The sequence below is a fragment of the Oenanthe melanoleuca genome, chromosome 6 (assembly GCF_029582105.1).
Source record: "Oenanthe melanoleuca isolate GR-GAL-2019-014 chromosome 6, OMel1.0, whole genome shotgun sequence".
NCBI classification, from domain to species: Eukaryota; Metazoa; Chordata; class Aves; order Passeriformes; family Muscicapidae; genus Oenanthe; species Oenanthe melanoleuca.
The window spans coordinates 22601209-22619024 of record NC_079340.1 but is presented as its reverse complement, the minus strand read 5'-3'; the positions used below and the strand labels follow the sequence as shown (position 1 = coordinate 22619024).

Genomic DNA, 17816 nt, shown 5'->3' with positions numbered 1-17816 from the left:
ATGCTCATGACGTGCATTCTTTATACTGACACCTCTTTTGTGGTTCTGGTGCCTCAAAAATGGAGAGAAACTGGTGTTTCATGGAATGAACAGATGTGTTATGACAAGTGGTTCGTAAAGAAGATCACGTGAAATTATGGGACAATAAAATGCTTTCTTTAGTCATAGATCCCCTCTACAGAAGTTGATGGGATCACCTTTTTGTCTTTTCCTATTAGAAAAAAATTAGGCAGAGGGAAATCTATTAAGCGTAAGCCAACCAGTTGCGGTGCAGCGTTTTTGGTGGAAGTACCCAGCTATCTCCAGGGCAGCAACATCCACCGGTTTCTCGGCCGTGGATGTGTCCGCCCGATTCCCTTTTTCCGCACTCCGCCTGCCTACAGCTCCCAGCATGGCTCACTCCCGGCACCGGCCTACAGCTCCCGGCATCCCTCGCTCCCCGCACCGGCCTACAGCTCCCGGCATGCCCCGCTCCCGGCGCACATCCCCGCTGTGCTGTCCACAGCGTCGGACTACAGCTCCCGGCAGGCACGGCGGCGGCGGGAATACATCACCCAGGCGGCGCCGCGTCACTGTTCCGCGCATGCGCCGCCTAGGGCTGGGCTGTTGCTCCCTCACGGGCGGCTGCGGCGGGTCCTCGCCATGGAGTCCTACGATGTGATAGCGAACCAGCCCGTCGTGATAGACAACGTGAGTGCGGGCGGCCGCGCGTCCCGGGAGCGGGGAGGGCCCGCAATCCCTTTGTCATCGGGGCGGCCGCGCCCCGCCCGCTGCCGCCCCCCCCACCTCAGCCGGCCCGGCTGCCGCCTCCGGCCCTCACACGGCGCCATACGGCGTCCTCGGGGGGCGGGGCCGCTGCGCCTCGGCGAGTCGCGATTGGCTGGGGCGACTGGCAGTCACCCGCAGCGGGGCCGCTGCCCCGCGCTGGGGGGCGCAGCCCCCGCCGCCGCCGTGCTGCCTCTGGCTGGGAGGGGCGGCGCGCCCCCATTGGCTGAGACAGCTGCCTGTCAGCGGGGCCGCCCGCTGCTACCTGCCGGAGCGGGGCGGGACTGTCGCCAGAGCACCTGCGCTCATTGGCAGCAGGCGCTGTCAGTCAGGCGTGGCTTCCCCGGCCCCTCCCCACCTCTCTTTGTGTTGGGGGGACAATGGGGGTGTTGGGCCAGGCCGTGGCCACACTCCCAGCATATTCCGGGACAGGCCTTGGGCAGGGTTCCAGAGTGCACCGGGCAGGCCGTGGATGGATCCCCAGCGAGCTCTGGGGGTGCTGGCACTTCCCTGGGCCCGTGTAGGACGTGGAGCTCTCCAGCCAGGCACCCCTCACAAGCACAGCGAAAGAGAAGCCCTCATCCCTTGTAGTGTTCCTCCTCCAGTGCATCCAGCACAGTGGTCACAACAAGGATTCCTTGGAATATCATTGCTGAAGGATCCGTGCCCAGCACGGGTTGCATCAGCACAGTGTGATGTTGCAGATGGCTGCTCCAATATGCTGATGTTGCTCATTAGCACAAAGCCGATCTTCAGTCTGTGTGTGTAATAGCACTGTGAAAGATGAATGATAGTGATTCCATGCCTCTTTGATGTACTTCTGGGCCCAGTTCTGATTTGCCGTATCCATGCTGTCCTCCCAGGAGGAAGGGCCATCCAGGAAGGGGTGGGAGGGCATATCTTGGACGGAGCCTCCTTCAGTGTACTGAGTCACAAACCCGTGCTCCTCCCTTCTGACCTCTATCGCCAGTGACTGAGATTCTGTTGTTTTGAATGGTCAGTACTGTGCTCCATTCTTCGTCCACAAGCTTAATTTCTGCTGAACCTTTTTGTCGCATGATGTGGGTTTCCTGACCTGGCACATCTCAACCTATTGCTTCAACTCCATAAGGTGAATGATTGTAGGTCTTCTCAAATAAAAGCAGTTATTCTTTATTATAGATCCCAAATTCTCTACAGCTTGCACTTTCTGATACAGTCTTCGTTTTGTTAATTTCCCTGGAATGTTACAGCAGGGGGATTTGGGGTAGACATTGAAGGAAAGTATCTAATGGAAGATGAGAATAAGCAGTAAAATTGACTATGTTGAGAAAAACTAGCCTTCTTTATTGAACATGTTAAAAAATCTGTTAGGTTGATTTGTTTTAGGAATTACTGTATTAGCACCGATCCTGTTGTTTTGTTGAGTGATCAGCTAAGCATTAAAGTTATGTCTAGTTGTTCTGGCACTGTGAAGATGACTTTGTTGAGCTATTCATGTAGTAGCAGCCTATATTTAATTTCAGCACATCCTCTTGGTATTTAGTGCAATGATTGCCGCCACTACCTCAGACCTGAAGAAGGGCTCATGTGCCAGCAGATGATTGTGTGTCTTTTTTCATTTTATCAGCTGATCTTATAAAAGCTAATTCCCGTTCTTGCCTCTCCATTAAACGAGCTTCCCCCCTTCCCCTCCCCGTACACGAAGTAGAATGGAGCAGTTGTTGTAACATCTGCCTGGAATGCTGGCAGGCTGTGGGCCAGGGAGACTCGTGGTGACACTGCATTTTTGCTACCCTTTGTAGTTCAGGCAGGACGGGAAGTGGAGCTGCACAGAGCAGGTACCACTCTTCCCACTGCTGTTCCATTACTGCTTTTCCTCAGAGAACTGCAGGCACCTTCTGAAGGCTGAATGTTATCCTGTCTCACGTGTGCCTGTGTGTGGGAAGGGGGAACTGAGATACTGAGCTGGTGGGAGCCAGTCCCAGACCTGCTCTGGTGTCTCAGTGTGTTCCAAAAGGACATGAAGTTCTGTAGCTAAAAAATGTAACAGAGAGGTTTTTTTCTCTTATCACACATTGCTCTTAGCTGTATGTGTTCAGCAGGGAGAGCTTTGTAATGTACAGTGGGAGGTTGGAGCTGTACCTCAGCATAGTTTTGTACTCTTCTTTGTCTAATTTTTAAGAGTTGTATTCCCATCTGCAGTCCAACAAACTTTCTCTGAATGGTCTGGGAGCCCTGCTCAACATCATACACATGTCAGTTGTCCAGCTGTGGCCTAAGTCAGTGCAAATTCCTTAGCCTCAGTGGAACATGGAATCATCTCTTGTTTGCTTTGTAGTCTAAGTGGTGGTATTTTATGCAGCTGAGTTGTCAGCAAGGGTTATTGGGTCTTTGGTTTGTTCTTGATCTTATAAATTCTGTATCAAATAAAAACAGTTTTACAACAATATGAAATGTGCACTCTCCATAGAAAGTGCTACATGGAAGATTGATTGGTGATTTCCATTTAAATTTGAGTCCTAAATACATCAAGATGAATGAATCCGTAGCCAACTGGTTACAGAGCTAGTAGATTAGGTATGTTCAGGGATGAGGTATGTTCAGTTTCTTCAAGATACGAGAATTTTTAATGAATTTATCTTCCTTGACTTTTACATTTTACATGCAGTTTTTCTTCTTTTATTCTTTTGCTCTGATTAAAATAAAAAAAAAATTAATGATAAACCCCTTGCCAAACAAAATGGAATGAAAGTCCAGCCGGGATAGTTACTGGTGGAAGTATAAATTTTAAAACTTTTTAAAGTTTTAATAAATCATAGTTTGTAGCAAAAGAAAAGATGCATGTGGTTTTGCTTATTTGAAACAAAGATGAAAAGACAGGTCTTTTCAGATTATTTCAAAATGTAAACATTTTCCTCTCATTGCATAGGAATCTCAAACTGATCTATAATAAACAGATTTACTCAGTGCACACATCTTCAAAGAAGTAAAATGTTTTCAAGAAAAATTGCATAGGTCAGAAAGTGCAGTCAGGTCTTTATAGTGCAGAGATATCAAACAGCTGTTCTTGGTTTATTCCCAGGCACTTGGAAGCACAACTGTGTTGAAGCCCCATCCCACCGGCACATTCAAAGCAGTCATTCATCTTTGACTCCAAGTTGGAGTTCTGAACTCCCAACACATTTGGTTAACTTTGAACTTTAGTATGTAAATCTTAAAACACATAACGTGCTGGGAATCTGACTAGGACACACTGGGTAATTTTTGGCTTGACATAAGGATGTTTCAATCTCTCAGTTAAAATAGGAACGTCATTGTTCTTCTGAAACCAGTTCCCCACAGTAGAATGTGCTAGCAACAAGATCAGTCATTATCCTGAAGAAAATATTCACTAAATGTAATATTCTAATGTGGTTACATTATGTTACTGCATTTCATTAAATTATTTTTCTGCAAGACTTGCCACAGGATGGTATTCTTTGCCAGGCAGGGAGTTATAAACTACAATAAGAAAAATCAAAATAGTGTTTTTTGGTTATTCCTTATTTCACTTTGAAGTGAATAGCCAGAAGAGAGTCTGTCTCATGTTTCTTTAACGCTTCACAGGCCACTTTGTCACACTGATATCAGTTAGGGCAGACCTTGGGATGCAACTGGAGCTGAGTCCCTCATGCCAAAAGGAAGTAGTTAGTCCTGCCCAGTTGGCAGCTTGGGTGTTCTCCTGGAGCCAGCCTGGCTGCAGGTGTTTATCAGGAGACAAGGACTCAAGCAATCTACCTTTCATATGCTTTGTAAATAGCTAGGTCTGGTTTGCAGAGTATTCCTGACACTCATCTCCTGCAGATGTGTCCTGGCAAATCTGACCCTGGTGGTTTAGAGGCAGGAACATCCCGGCTGTGGTGGGAGGGGCACACGCTGTGTGCAGAGCCTGACATCGCGGCAGAAACTGCTGATGGAAGTAGCTTGGCGGAGAGCGCTGGACTGTGAACGGGAGAGGCTGGGGCTGCCCCGCATTCCTTTCTGCTGAGCCTGCTCTGGTAACCTCTGGCACTGGGAAGGCAGCATCGGAAACCACTGCAGCCAGGGCTTGTCTGGCAGGGCCTTGAGCAGTTCATCTGGCCCCAGCCTTGAAGTGGTGCTGCTGACCCATGCAGAGGTAATGAGAAGTGGAAAGCTATGGAGGAGCTGTGTTGCTACTCATTTTAAAATGCTGTGGGGTAACTGAAATGTCTTTTTGGCCTCAAAACCAGAGCATTCCTATTGGAGAGCCCTTGAGAGTGAACAGGCACTTCACAGGTCACAGTTTTCGGTGCAAGCTCGCACACACTTTACTCCCACCATGGGGCTAAGCAAAACTGTTCCTCTTTGTGCAGAAGAGCTTGTGCCCATCATAGTTTGGGATTACCAGTGAAACGGCTTATCTGATGAGATCCTATGAAAATCTGCTCCTTAGCAAAACTTGGGTGTTCCTGCAAGCTGCTCATTGTTTCAAGATGTCATTCCCTTGTGCAGGGAGAGGAAATGGAGGAGGGGAAGGAGTCAGCACAGATCCAAGTTGATGATGGTGTTCCCAGGATGCTTCCGGACAGGGATGAGAGCTGTGGGGCCAGATGCCTGGCACTGACTCCCTGCCAGGGCCTTGCTGTGGCTGGTTTTACCCACTCTGTGTTTGCTGCTTTGAAAGTTGCAGAAGGCTCTTTGGATCTGTGCCCTCCTGACTGCCATCTCTCATGTCTTTGTCTCTTTTGAAAAAGCTCTATCCCGTCAGCTGTGCTTCCTGACCCCAGCCTTTCCCCTTGCAGTGTAACCAGCATCTTTGTCCTTTCCAGACCACAGTCTGGGTTGGTTTCCAATGTCTTTTCTGACCACACTTCTGCCTCCTAAGCATTAGCTAGTTCATCCACCACTTGATCATCTTTCCCCAGTTTATTTTCCAGTCTGTTTCCCACAGTTCTTTGCTACTTCCTTCTCTGACTTTATCCACCCTACCTCCATCCTTTCCAAATCTCCTTCTGGGAGGCCTGTAGCCTTCATTCTTCCAGTGCCTCCTGAAGCTGGCAGAATTCAGTTGCCCTGCTGGGCTTTCTGGAGTGTTCTCCTCCCCGCAGAGGTTATCTAATATTGATAGACACCTGTGGAGTATGTATTTAGCCTCCTGCACCCCTCACAGTAGCCCTGGCTAGAAAAATACTCATCTGTACAGGCAGTGTTTGGGTGTGTGCAGAACAGTACCAGGGTGCATGGGATGGTTGTGCCCTGTGAGACGTGTCACTGCCAGAGAGGGTGCCAGTCAGTAGCCAAGCTGGCACTTCCCATCCCCAACCAGACTGGAGGGTCAGTCCCTGGGGAGCTTTATTCCTAGTAGAAAGGAGAGGATCTGGCAGTGCTGATGTACTTAGCTGCTCCTCTAAAACTTGTGAAGATGATGGAATGAGTGATAACTCACATATTTGCCTGTTCCTTCCACAGGGCTCGGGTGTGATTAAAGCAGGTTTTGCAGGCGATCAAATACCAAAATACTGCTTTCCTAACTAGTAAGTATTCTGCTGGTCTTGGTAACTTCTTAGTATTGTGTACCAATTCTTTGGTATGTACTGGGGAAGAATTAACCATTTTTATGACTGGAAAAATGAGTTACTCTTTACTGCCTGCTGCAAAGAAGCATCAGGGAGATGAGAGATCTGCTGTTAAATATTTTGAAATTTTTGGGGACACAGACACGTCATAGAAGATGTGATCACTTTGTCAGGCTCAACACACAACCAAAGCTGTAGGATCCTTTAATTTGCACACATGAGGAAAAGGACCTGGAAAAAGTAAAATTAGGGATAAGAAGTGTGAAGACCTCTTTATTTTTTTGGTATGATGTCTTGATTCCTGCCAGACTTCTTTGTAAGTTTTCTGAGAGTTTTGTTTTTGGATGACAACTGCTGGAACAGGAACTCTGAATAGTCACCAGCTTTTATTTTCAATCTGGTGGGTTTTTAGTGAGTACTTTTGTGTTCTGAGCAATATGTTCTGTGTATGGGATGGTGGGGTATGGGACACAAATGTCTAATCTGAGAAGTCTGTCTGAGGTCAGGCAGCACATGTGGATCCAACACCTCAGACAATTTCCCAATCTAGCCATGTTCATCCCAGGCACTGTTGAAACAGGTGAGTCCTGAATAATCAATGATAATATGGCCAGACTCAGCTGGTTTATGTCCAGCCAGTTCAGAACTGTCTACAATCTGTCCCCTTCACCTCTGATTTCTGAGATGAGCTCAGAGCTAACCTGGGTCTGTCTGCACCTGGTCACGCCCCCAGACTCACCCACTGAGAAAGTTCTTACTAGGACAGAGAGAAATACAAGCTGGGCAATCCTTGGGTGCATCTGAGCTTTTTGTAGAAGCATTTACTCTCTTGTCTCTGTTCTAGTGTGGGCAGACCAAAGCACGTTCGTGTTATGGCTGGTGCTTTAGAAGGGGACATTTTCATTGGTCCAAAGGCAGAGGTAAGAACACCTGTATACTGCACTTGTCTCCATATATCTCAGTGTGCTGCTGTAAGGGGGGGATGTGGCAGCTGGACTCTGGTTCTTTGGGATCATGTAGGTCTGAAGAGTAGAACAGATTATCACTTGCATGTGCGTCCAAGGTGGAGTGGGAAGCTTCATGAAATTTTTGTGCCAATCTGCTGACATCTGACCTAGTTCCCAAGGCCTTTGATATCTCTTTTCTTTTTAGGCTACTTCTAGCTCCATATGGTTACAAACTTTTGACTGGGAAATGGACCCTACTCAATTGCTGTGTATCTCCCTGCTGTGGGCAGGAAGCTTCTTTCCACAGTCCTGCTTCCGTCAGCATGTAGTCGGTTGTGTGGTCACATTTCTTGTGAGCCCTTCAAACTGCATTCCCCAGTAACATCCTATTGTGTTTTATATCATGGCTGAGCTGGTAGATACCATATGATAGGTGTCTGTGTGTTGGTATTAAAAGTGTTAGCATGGAATATACTCTGCAAATGTCAGACACAGACATTCCTACTTGGTATGAAAAGGCCTTGTCTAGCCTTGACTTCTCTCGGAGACATGTTTGTGATGAGTGTTCAGGTTTTGCCCTGTATGCTACAGATAAGTTATCTTTTAGTGGAATCATAACTGAAGTTGAGTATGACAATAAGTCACAGTCACAGTGCTCAGAAGTGTGATTGTTGGAAGCTCTGATGCTCTCTTGTCCTTCCTATTTGCTCAGGAACACAGAGGTCTTCTTGCAATCCGATACCCGATGGAGCATGGCATCGTGAAGGACTGGAACGACATGGAACGCATCTGGCAGTACGTGTATTCTAAAGACCAGCTCCAGACATTCTCAGAAGAGGTGAGACCACATTATATAAAGGCACAGGCATCATTCAGTGCATGTGTAACACCAGGAGCCTTGGAACTCTGGGAAAGATTTGAGACTTTTCCTTTACCCTTCTTTCTGAATATGTGTCTGTTGCTAAATTAGCTTCTTTCACCTCTCAGGAGATACAGCACAAGAAGTGTCCAAGCAGAATTCCTCTCCAGATCTGATGGTCTGGCCTGACTGAAAATCTGCCTTTCACATTTGCTATTCATACTTTCTTAATGATTCTACTCTAGACCAAGTGTTTCTGGCTTTTCCTGTTCTGCCTACACATCAGGCATATTCACTCAGCAGTGATTTGAAGTGAGGAAGGAGAAAACCACAGTCCTGTGGTCTGGAAGGATCTGACCAAAAAATTATTAAATGTCTTGAGAGCAATCTAAGTTCTGGTGTAGGAGTATTTCTGTCTGCTTGCGCTAAGACAATATGCCTTCACCCTTTCTTAGGGTCTGTGTATTTCGGCTGATATTTTGTCACTGATAGTCATGCTACTTGTCCTTCATACGTCACAGTTACTCACAGAGTACATTTCCTAACACTTTTTCATAACTAGACCAGAACTCTGCTGGTCTTCCAACCTAACAGAGATTATTCACAGTCTAATACAGTTCAGCTGAAATTACTCCTTTGTACATGTCCTCTTGCACCAGTGGTTCCTAAAGTGAATAAATAAGCAGAAACTTTTAGGAACACACTCCTACTGCCTCCTGGTTACTGCAGCACAGCTCCTTCTTCTCTTTCCCAGCATCCTGTGCTGCTGACAGAAGCACCCCTAAACCCGCGCAAGAACAGAGAGCGTGCTGCTGAGGTGTTTTTTGAGACCTTCAATGTGCCAGCACTATTCATCTCCATGCAAGCTGTGCTTAGCCTGTAAGTGTCTTTTGTCTTTGATTTGTGTTTGTGGAATGTTGCCATGAAATCCATTATTTTACAAAAAAACCTGTGGAGGACCTCACTGATGTCTGACTTATTCACTTTTCCCAAGAGCTGGAACTCAATTTGTGTAATAACAAACAGAACTTGCATTTTGTCTAAAAAAACCCTGTTTGTGTGAAATCTCTGCTTCCCAAGTTGAGCGTGGATGTGGTGCTTGCCTGGGCTCACTTTGAGTTGCTTGTTCTGACTCGAGTCTTTGTCCCTTTGGCAGCTACGCGACCGGCAGGACCACAGGAGTGGTGCTGGACTCTGGGGATGGCGTCACCCACGCCGTTCCCATCTACGAAGGCTTTGCCATGCCTCACTCCATCATGCGGATTGACATCGCTGGCCGGGATGTCTCCCGCTTCCTGCGTCTCTATCTCCGGAAGGAAGGCTATGACTTCCACACAACCTCTGAGTTTGAGATTGTCAAGACCATCAAGGAGGTGATGCCCTGCCTTGTTTCTGTGTTTGTCTAAGAGGGGATTTCTTCTCAAGGGAAGTTGTGGCTTGTGAAATCTGGTGCGAAGTTCCAGCCTACCTAGCTCAGAACTAAATTCATTATCTATGTAAGGGAGTCTAGGGCCATTACGATGATTAAAGAACTCTTTTATGTGGAAAGGCAGGGAGAGCTTGTACAAGAAATGTTTGGGGAGAGTCCTGTTGATATATATATAAATGTCTGAAGAGAGGGTCCAGATAAAACAGAGCCAGACTCATTTCAGTGATGTCCAGTGACAAGACAAGATGCACAAACTAAAGCACAGGAGGTTCTATCTGAACATAAAATTTCTTTAGTGTGAGGGTCACCAAGTGCTGGCACGATTTGTCTAGATTTGTCTATGGAGTCTCCATCCTTGGTAATATCATCTAGACATGGTCCTGGACAGCCTGCTTTAGGGAACCCTGTGTGGACAAAATGACCTCCAGAGGTCATTTGCAACCTCAGCTGTCCCATATTCTGGGAGAGTTATAGTCAAAATCACATTAATCCCTGTGATTAGAGAGGCTGTTAACATGGAGGTGAAGATGGGCTAGTGGTTCAGAATCAGTTTTGCATTTACCTGTGCTGCAGTTTTTCAGGATCTGATGATATCTTTCACTAGTGCTTGTTTACCCTTCATGGAGTAAAACCCATGGCAGCTAATGATTACATGTGGGATATCGCAAGGTAGTTTACCTGTTGTGAACCTTAAAGGTCTTTTCTCCAGCAAATAATACTGTTGAAATAAGTCTCCCCAAAGGGATACATAGATTTTGATTATTAGTGAGAAAAACATTATATCAGAGGCATTTGGGTTTACCCTTCTCATCTCCATGTCCCTGACTCTGTTTCCTCTCCAGCGTGCCTGCTACCTGTCAATAAACCCCCAGAAGGATGAGACTCTGGAGACTGAGAAGGCTCAGTACTACCTGCCAGATGGAAGCACTATTGAGGTTTGTAAGGACCGCCTTCAGAGAATTCCTGTGGGCACAGGGTTTCCAGAAAAGCTCCCAAATGATGGGGAATGTCATGCAGTGTTTGGTAAGAGGAGATAATTTTAAAGGACCATAATTCATCCTAGGCTGTTGACTGGGAACTAGAATTTTTAAGGAAAGAAATCTTAACTAGAAACCTCACAACTTCTGCCAGAAGTCCTGGGTGAGGATGCAGCATGACAATGGGGACTCTGAGCTGTTGGGAGAGCAGGCTCTGATCTAACAAACTTTATGCATGTCTGGTATGGAGTGTGGGTGTTAGCTCACTAAATCCATCAGTGGTTTTCTATGTGCCTTTTGTCCTGCTCATTAACAGTTGTCCTGTGCATTAACAGTTGATTTGAAGAGTTAGGAATACGGAATACTCCTTAGAAGACTGAGCCCACTATAGAATGGTCAAAAGATAGGAAATATGGGTTTTACCTGCAGTACCAGGGCTGGATTTGCTCCCTTTATGCCAGACTGCTGTATAGGGCTGAGCATCTTTCATCTGCAAAGTGGAAATGGTGCCCTTTGTAGGAGCTGTAGTCCAAACGGGCATTCACTTGGGATCTAGTATTGGAGCATGAATGTCCAAGAAGCTTCATTACTCTGAAGCTTCACCTAAGAAAGGCAGGCCCATCTGTAGGTAGTGAACAAAGCCACACTGTTCTCTTCCTTCTATCCTAACTTCTGCTCTTGCAGATTGGCCCTGCTCGTTTCCGAGCCCCAGAGCTCCTGTTCCGGCCAGACCTGATCGGGGAGGAATGTGAAGGACTTCATGAAGTGCTTGTTTTTGCCATTCAAAAGTCAGACATGGATCTGAGGCGAACACTGTTCTCCAACATTGTGCTGTCTGGAGGCTCCACACTTTTCAAAGGTTCCTGCCTCTCCTCTTTCAGTGTGCTGTGACATATTTGATCTCTTGCTTCTTACTCATGTGAAACTGGGAAGATAACCCAGATCACCCAACTTGTCCTCTGGAGTGAGGGATATGTAAATTTTGATGTCTCAGGGCATTTACTTCCTAATTTTTTGAGTCCTAGTCATATCCTGCTGCATATGCAAGACACCTCGTACATCACTTTCTGGGCTTGGAGGGCTTTTACTGTTTTCCTCCAATCAATGCCTGTGAAAGGACTGAATGGCTGTGTTCATTCCTTCTGCTATAGCTCACAATATCTGAGACTAGATACCAAAAAGGGCTCTTCCATTTTCTAAGGTTTCTTTAGGTCTCTAATCTGTGAGAGTTCAATGGTCCTAGTCCTGCATGAGTGTCACCTATGTGTGTGCAGAAAGGTTTCAACCTATCTCCTCAGGTGGTACCCATTAACCTAAAGATACCCTCTGCCAGAACCCATCAGTCTGTTATCCACTGGCTGACATCTCCAGATAGATCCTGATCTTCCCATTCAACCCCCTGTACAAATGGGCTGGACACGGGAGGAATACCTAGGGGAAGGAGGAGGTCCCAGCTAAAAACCTTGTTTGCTTGACTGAGGTTGCTGCTGAGGAATAGAGCCCATTGTGCCAGTGTTTGAGATCTCAGTGAGACAAAATCCTGTTATGTCACTGTCTCTGTTCTGTGCTCCCCCATACTGGACTCTGTAAGATATGGAATGGGATATTTGAATAGGACTACATAGGACATGTCCACATCATTAGTGGATGGAACATGGGATTTTGCTGAGGTGCTCACTCTACATGTTTTCTGTCTTGTGTAGGTTTTGGTGACAGGCTGTTGAGCGAAGTGAAGAAGCTAGCTCCAAAGGACGTCAAAATAAGGGTAGGAGCCATCTCTTTTGTGTTTGTCACTTACCAAGTGTGTTGTTCTGTGACCTTGAAAGAACCTTGCTCAAACTGCAGGTGCCATTTACTTCAAATCAGAAATGCCTTTCCTGAGACACTCACATGCCAAACAGCATTTGCTGGTGTGATGAAAATCAGTTTGGTTTCATCACTGAGAAGGTGGCTCCTCTGACATGACCTCTGTCCAGGATTCTGGACCAGGGTGGCTGTTTGTGGGGACTGCCAGGTGTCTTTCTGTTGGGAGAGATTACACCTGTGTTTGTCAGGTGTTAGCTGGAGTGAAGTGTGGGCAGTGTGCTAGGAGGAGCAGACTGGAGCATGGGAAGGTACTGACTGATTCTTTCTCCCAGATATCGGCTCCTCAAGAGAGATTGTATTCCACGTGGATTGGGTATGTACTGCACAGCAACACATTTTGCTGTGGGATTGGGCTGGGGAGGCACAGCCCAGCAGCTCTCATGTTGTTGTTCCAACTGGTGCTGTGTGTCAGGGGGGTTGTATTGCTCAGCTGGGCAATGTCACCAGGTCATGTGGGAGGGGGCAGGTGGTGCCAGGCTCTAGCACTGGCACATATGAGAATAGTGGGAGAGGAAGTGACTGTCCAGAGAGCATGTCTGTCATGGGTAACTGAGCCTAGGCACCTTTGTCATGGGGAAGTGTCACACTAGAAACAGCCCATCTCTGCAGAGATACTGTGAGAGTACCCCCAGCATTTTCCTGTAACCCATAACATGCCTGTCTCTCTCTAGTGGCTCTATCCTGGCCTCTCTGGACACCTTTAAGAAAATGTGGGTTTCAAAAAAGGAATATGAAGAAGATGGAGCTCGTGCCATCCACCGAAAAACCTTTTAGCCCTGGGACCTGTCCTCAGTCTCCTCCGAAGACTCACTTAAACTCGCTTTTCTGAGTCCGAGTGTCTGAGAGCTGCCTGTGTGTGTGTGTGTGCGCCAGCATGCCCCGATGTCACTGAGCAAAGACAACAGCAGCAGGAGGGTTGTATTAGTACTACTAACTTCTTCTTTTGTTTTGTTTTTTTTTGGTTTTTTTTTGTTTTTTTAAATGGAAAGGAGAAAACACAAATCTAAATTTCTCCAGAATGGCCCATTCCTTTTTCATTTCAGTCCCTTATTTTCTGTATCACAGTCACATCTGTCATTGTAGAACAAATAAGCAAAAAACAAAGGGAACAGCTTATAGAAACTGCCTGGCAAGCCAGAAGGGAGCCAACCACTGCAGACTGCTTGTGCAGGCTTTAGTCAGCCTGACTGCAATGCCTGGATTGTCTGGAAAGACGTAGCTGAGGCCCCATAGCTACTTCCTCCTTCAGCAGTGTCTTCACCATCAGTAGGTTTTTGAAGTTGTTTTTAATATATTTTTTATTAAGAGAAAGCACATTCTCAACAGTTAAGTCCATTTGCCCCCACTGTTTTGGTGTGTTTGTGTGTATGAGTGTGTAACTTCTTAGCCTGATGTGGGGTCTGCACCACAGCTGGAGAAGTTGGCGATAGGACTTAGTTTGTATTGCATGGAGTAGAACAAAGCAAATCTAATCAGCTATCATTGTACTAGACGGTTATTCTCTCGTACCTTGTTTTAAATACCTTTTCTCCTCTGGAAGCAAGTACCCCGGAATGGGCGTGAAAGCACTTGCGTGTTCCCCCTCAACCTGCCAAGACTTACAGTGCTGACTTCTCGTGTTCTTTGTAAGAGTCAAGGCTGTTTCCCTCCTTCCTGCCATGTCAGGGCAAAGGGAGCATGTATTCACAGCCAGGCGTAACTCTTGTGTACTTTATCCATTCTGGGGCAAAATAACAATTGGGAAGGTGCATTGTAATGTAAGAATTGTTTTATTTATTGAAATGTCTGAGGATCTCTCAAATACTGACCACAGCACCTGGGAATTATGCTTTGGGTCTTCTTTGAATACCTGCCCAGCTGCCCGCTGCTCGATGTTCACACTGCGCACAGCACCCATGCTTAGCAGAAGGCCAGCCCTTCAGCACCACCCAATCCCTGCTCTGTGGGGCCTTGCTGCTCATTGGGAATGCACTAGGGGAGAGGACAGTAAAGGGCACTGGGAGGTGGGTGTGAGTGGCAGGTTTGTGAGCAGGAAGCTGTCCTGTTGGCTCTGTTCCGCTACACTGCGGTGCCTTTCTGCTCACCTGGCGGCTGCTTTGCTTGTACTGCTCTAACAGCCCTGGGCAGCCTGCCTGCTGGTGTTGGGGCATGCCACTGTTCTGGTTTTACTTGTGCATTATTTGGTGCTCTCTTTTTTTCCCCATTAGTTTTCTGCAGAACATGGCAGTAGCAATGGAGCTGGAGCTGTTTGGTGGCAGTTCCTCCCTGTTTCTCTCCTTTCTGTTCATTGCCACACATCACCTTGGAGTCACTCTTAGGTGCAGAGACAGGGTAAAAGCTGGAGGATTGCCACAGAGGTGAGGGAAAGGCCAGTGCACTGCCCCAGCTGAGATGAATGTAAGCAGCATACAGTTGCCACTGCAGGAACCATGTTCTTGGGGCTTACCCATGGGTTTGGAGAGGCTTTAGGCAGGTGGGTGGACTGGCCTCCAAGCTGAGGCCAGTCTGCTTGTTCCCTTCCTCCCATCAGAGCAGACTGTTTTTTAAGCAAGAACCTGTCAGAAAAAAAGCCATCAATGCTCAGGCTTCTGCTTGGAAAGTGGTTCTGTTCTTGCTGCAGGACACAGAGAGGAATTCCAGCAAATTCCTCTGGGTTCCATTACTGTGTGCCCCAGGCAGTGCTCCACCCCCCAGCCCCTCCGCTGGCCTTGCAGCAGCAGTGCTCCATTTTGTAAGCTGCAGTGACGGGGCAGGACGGTGCTGTCTCCAGTCTAGCATTTGTTTGGTCTGCCTGACTGTTCCCTTGCACACTGTCCAAACCATGTTGCCTGGTGGTGCCCAGCATACTTAAATAAAGTCATTCATATACAACACTCAAGCCTTCTGGCCTCCTCTTCCCACATTTGCAATTTTAAGTAGGTAACTTGTGTTCTCTTGCCTGTACAGAATTGTTGCTGGCCAGACTCTGCAAGGAGACACCATCTTTGGTCCAGGATTGCATTCCTGGCCTGGCTTTTGTGGGAGAAAATTCCTGGGCTGCAGCCATGGTGTCCAAATCTACTCTCTTTTATATGTGTTATTCCTGAGACTTCTGTCACTGCAGACAGGTGAAAGGCTGGAACAGGGCAGCCTTGGCTCAGCAAGGGTGATGCCACTGCTGTTGTGATAAGAGCTGGTGCCAGCCCAGGTGTTTGTAGAGAGAGCAGTGAGTACAGCTGTGCTGATAGTGTGGGCCCTGGGAAGGTGGCACAGTGCCCAGTGCTGTGACTGTCCTGTTTTGTCCCCAGCAGCTGCTGGTGGAGGAACAGGACAGACTTAACTCTGGGGCCTTCCAAAGCTGCAGGGGTAAGTGAAACCTTCCTTCAAAGGCAGGTGATCCCCTCTGTCCCCTGCAAAAACAGCCAAGCCTCAGTGCAGTTTTATGGAGATGGAGCTGTCCCCTTGTCTCCACCCAGCCATAGCTGTCCCTACAGCACTGCATCCACCCAGCCAGGCTAGAGCCACTAGCTAGAAGAAAATCATGAAGCAATTCAGAAAAAAATCATCTTTAATTTATGAAATGGAGAATCATTCTCAAACTTGGTTAGAAGTTGCACAAATAACTTATGATTGAACCATTAAGAACTAGAGCAGCCTCATGGCAGGAATGTCTTGGTCCAAGAGAGAAGGCAGCCATGTCCTGAGGCAAGGTGGCAGGTTGGTGGGCTGAGACCCAGAGGGAACCTGGCACTAAACAAAGAACAGCCCTCAACATGCAACAGCTTCCAAACACTGCCTGCCAAGCCCCTCTCGTGCAGCACGCAGGCACAGGCTTTTGGCACATCTCCCAAACAGCACAGGGATTGAGGAGTCACTCCCTTGCCTCAGGGACCCCTTTGGTCATTACCTGTCCACCTGCTCCCAGCCAAAACCAGGGAAACCAAAGCACCTGCTCTCCTTGGGTCCCTGGCTCAGCAGCCAGGTGAGATGAGCTAACCTGGGCACTGTTTCAAGCGCAGAGGAGCTGAGGTGTCTGCCCCTCCCCACAGGGGTAATGTGATGCCCTGTACTGTGACAGACAGCCTCCAAAGAGGAATCAAAGGCACAAAAGCAAGACCTGGTATCTCCTCCAGGCTGTGCTCTCCTGCAAGACGGGAGGGTGCCAGGCTGCCTCACCAGGCCACCTGGGATTGCCCTGGGCAGGGAGGCACTTCCTGGGACTGGATTAGGGGTTGGTTCCCTGATCTTGCCCAGAATGGGAGGGGGCTCATGGTACAGCTGTATGACAGCATTGAGTAGAAGGGACTATGGAGAGGAGAGGAGGGATTAACACATGCAGTGGGATGCCCAGTGAAATGATACAGCTCAAGGCTCTGAACTCAGTTCAAGCCCAGCATCAACTTCCTCTACAAGGCCACAGAGGAGGGAACGTCAGCATAAAACAGCACACCCAGCAGATCCTGGCTGTGCAGGATATTGTCCTGGGAACAACAAATGCTTAAGAGCAGATTTGGTCCAAGAACCACAGCACTGCAAGTGGGAGGGTTGTACCAGTTACTGGGAAAGGCCTTCCAGGTCCTCTCATCCCTGCTCCTGTTTGGCAATCATTCCCTTGGTCACTTGGTCCCTCAGGAGCCTCCCACTCCACTCCCCAGGACTGCAAGGCTCCAGCAAAGAAGGACTCCCTGCACAGTCTCCTCTTGTTCAGCTGGACAGGCTGTGGCTCCCCAGAGCCATGCCCAGCACACAGAAGTGCATTGGGGATGTGTCTGTTTCTTGCACCTGTAATCCAGCACCTCTTTGCTGGAATGATCAGCTCTCTGCTCCTTGGGACAGGCTGGGATAAAATGTTCTTGCTCCTGAGATCAAGTGATCTATCTCAGGCCCCTTACATGCTGAACCTCTTTGCCTTCCCCAGGGACCACCATTTGGAATAAGTAAACACTGGCATCACAGCATTTCACAGCTGAACCATGAACATCAGGCTCTCTCAGCCCACCATCCCTGCCCTTTGCCTGCCCTCCAGCACCAGCTTGGAACCAGCAGCATCCTGGGGTCTCAGGCACCCTTAGATTGTTTTGACCTCTGGTGCTTGGCCCTGTGTCAGGCTCTGCCGCTGAGCCTTCACCACCTGCAGCCGCTTCCCATGCAGGCTGAACTGTGACCAGCTGAGCAGCTGCAGCAGGGCACATGTGATGGGCACAAAGACCAGGAGGTAAAAGCAGCCCTGGCGAAGAGTTGGCTCCAAGGCTGCAGCAGACTCCAGCTTCGGTTGGGCACTCACCACGTTCAGGGGGTTGCGCTGGAAGATGTCGTAGCCTGGTGTCAGAGAAGAGTTTGTGAGAATGGGGCAGTGGAGATGAACCTTTGTCCATTCTCTTTGGGTGATCAGCCATGGAGATGCAGAGACCAGGCACAGGTTAGCAACTGAAGAGC

At 48.0% G+C, this 17816-nt stretch overlaps 2 protein-coding genes across 3 annotated transcripts in view; one reads left to right on the top strand and one right to left on the bottom strand.

The window, feature by feature from the left end:
* The first annotated feature begins 484 nt into the window (after positions 1-484).
* On the top strand, positions 485-15274 carry ACTR1A (actin related protein 1A). The gene is made up of 11 exons (XM_056495668.1): positions 485-690; positions 6217-6281; positions 7168-7243; positions 7983-8108; positions 8884-9008; positions 9286-9502; positions 10401-10493; positions 11220-11394; positions 12239-12300; positions 12674-12714; positions 13073-15274. Exons 1-11 carry the CDS (start codon positions 643-645, stop codon positions 13173-13175), a joined length of 1131 nt encoding a protein of 376 aa, XP_056351643.1. The 5' UTR covers positions 485-642; the 3' UTR covers positions 13176-15274.
* Positions 13340-17816, bottom strand: part of MFSD13A (major facilitator superfamily domain containing 13A) — a 15923-nt gene continuing 11446 nt past the window's right edge. Inside the window, exon 9 of one of the 2 annotated variants that reach the window (XM_056495666.1) lies at positions 13340-17699. In XM_056495666.1, coding sequence (XP_056351641.1) covers positions 17449-17699 — 251 coding nt within the window. In that variant the 3' untranslated portion in view covers positions 13340-17448. The remainder of the gene's footprint in view (positions 17700-17816) is intronic. The other variant, XM_056495667.1, reaches the window with a different exon arrangement.

Bases quoted from the DNA above. Each gene is read 5' to 3' on its own strand.
- ACTR1A (XM_056495668.1), top strand. From the start codon at position 643: ATGGAGTCCTACGATGTGATAGCGAACCAGCCCGTCGTGATAGACAAC. The intron at 11,395-12,238 runs GTTCCTGCCTCT...TGTCTTGTGTAG, and splicing joins AGGCTCCACACTTTTCAAAG to GTTTTGGTGACAGGCTGTTG. The intron at 12,301-12,673 runs GTAGGAGCCATC...TCTTTCTCCCAG, and splicing joins CAAAGGACGTCAAAATAAGG to ATATCGGCTCCTCAAGAGAG.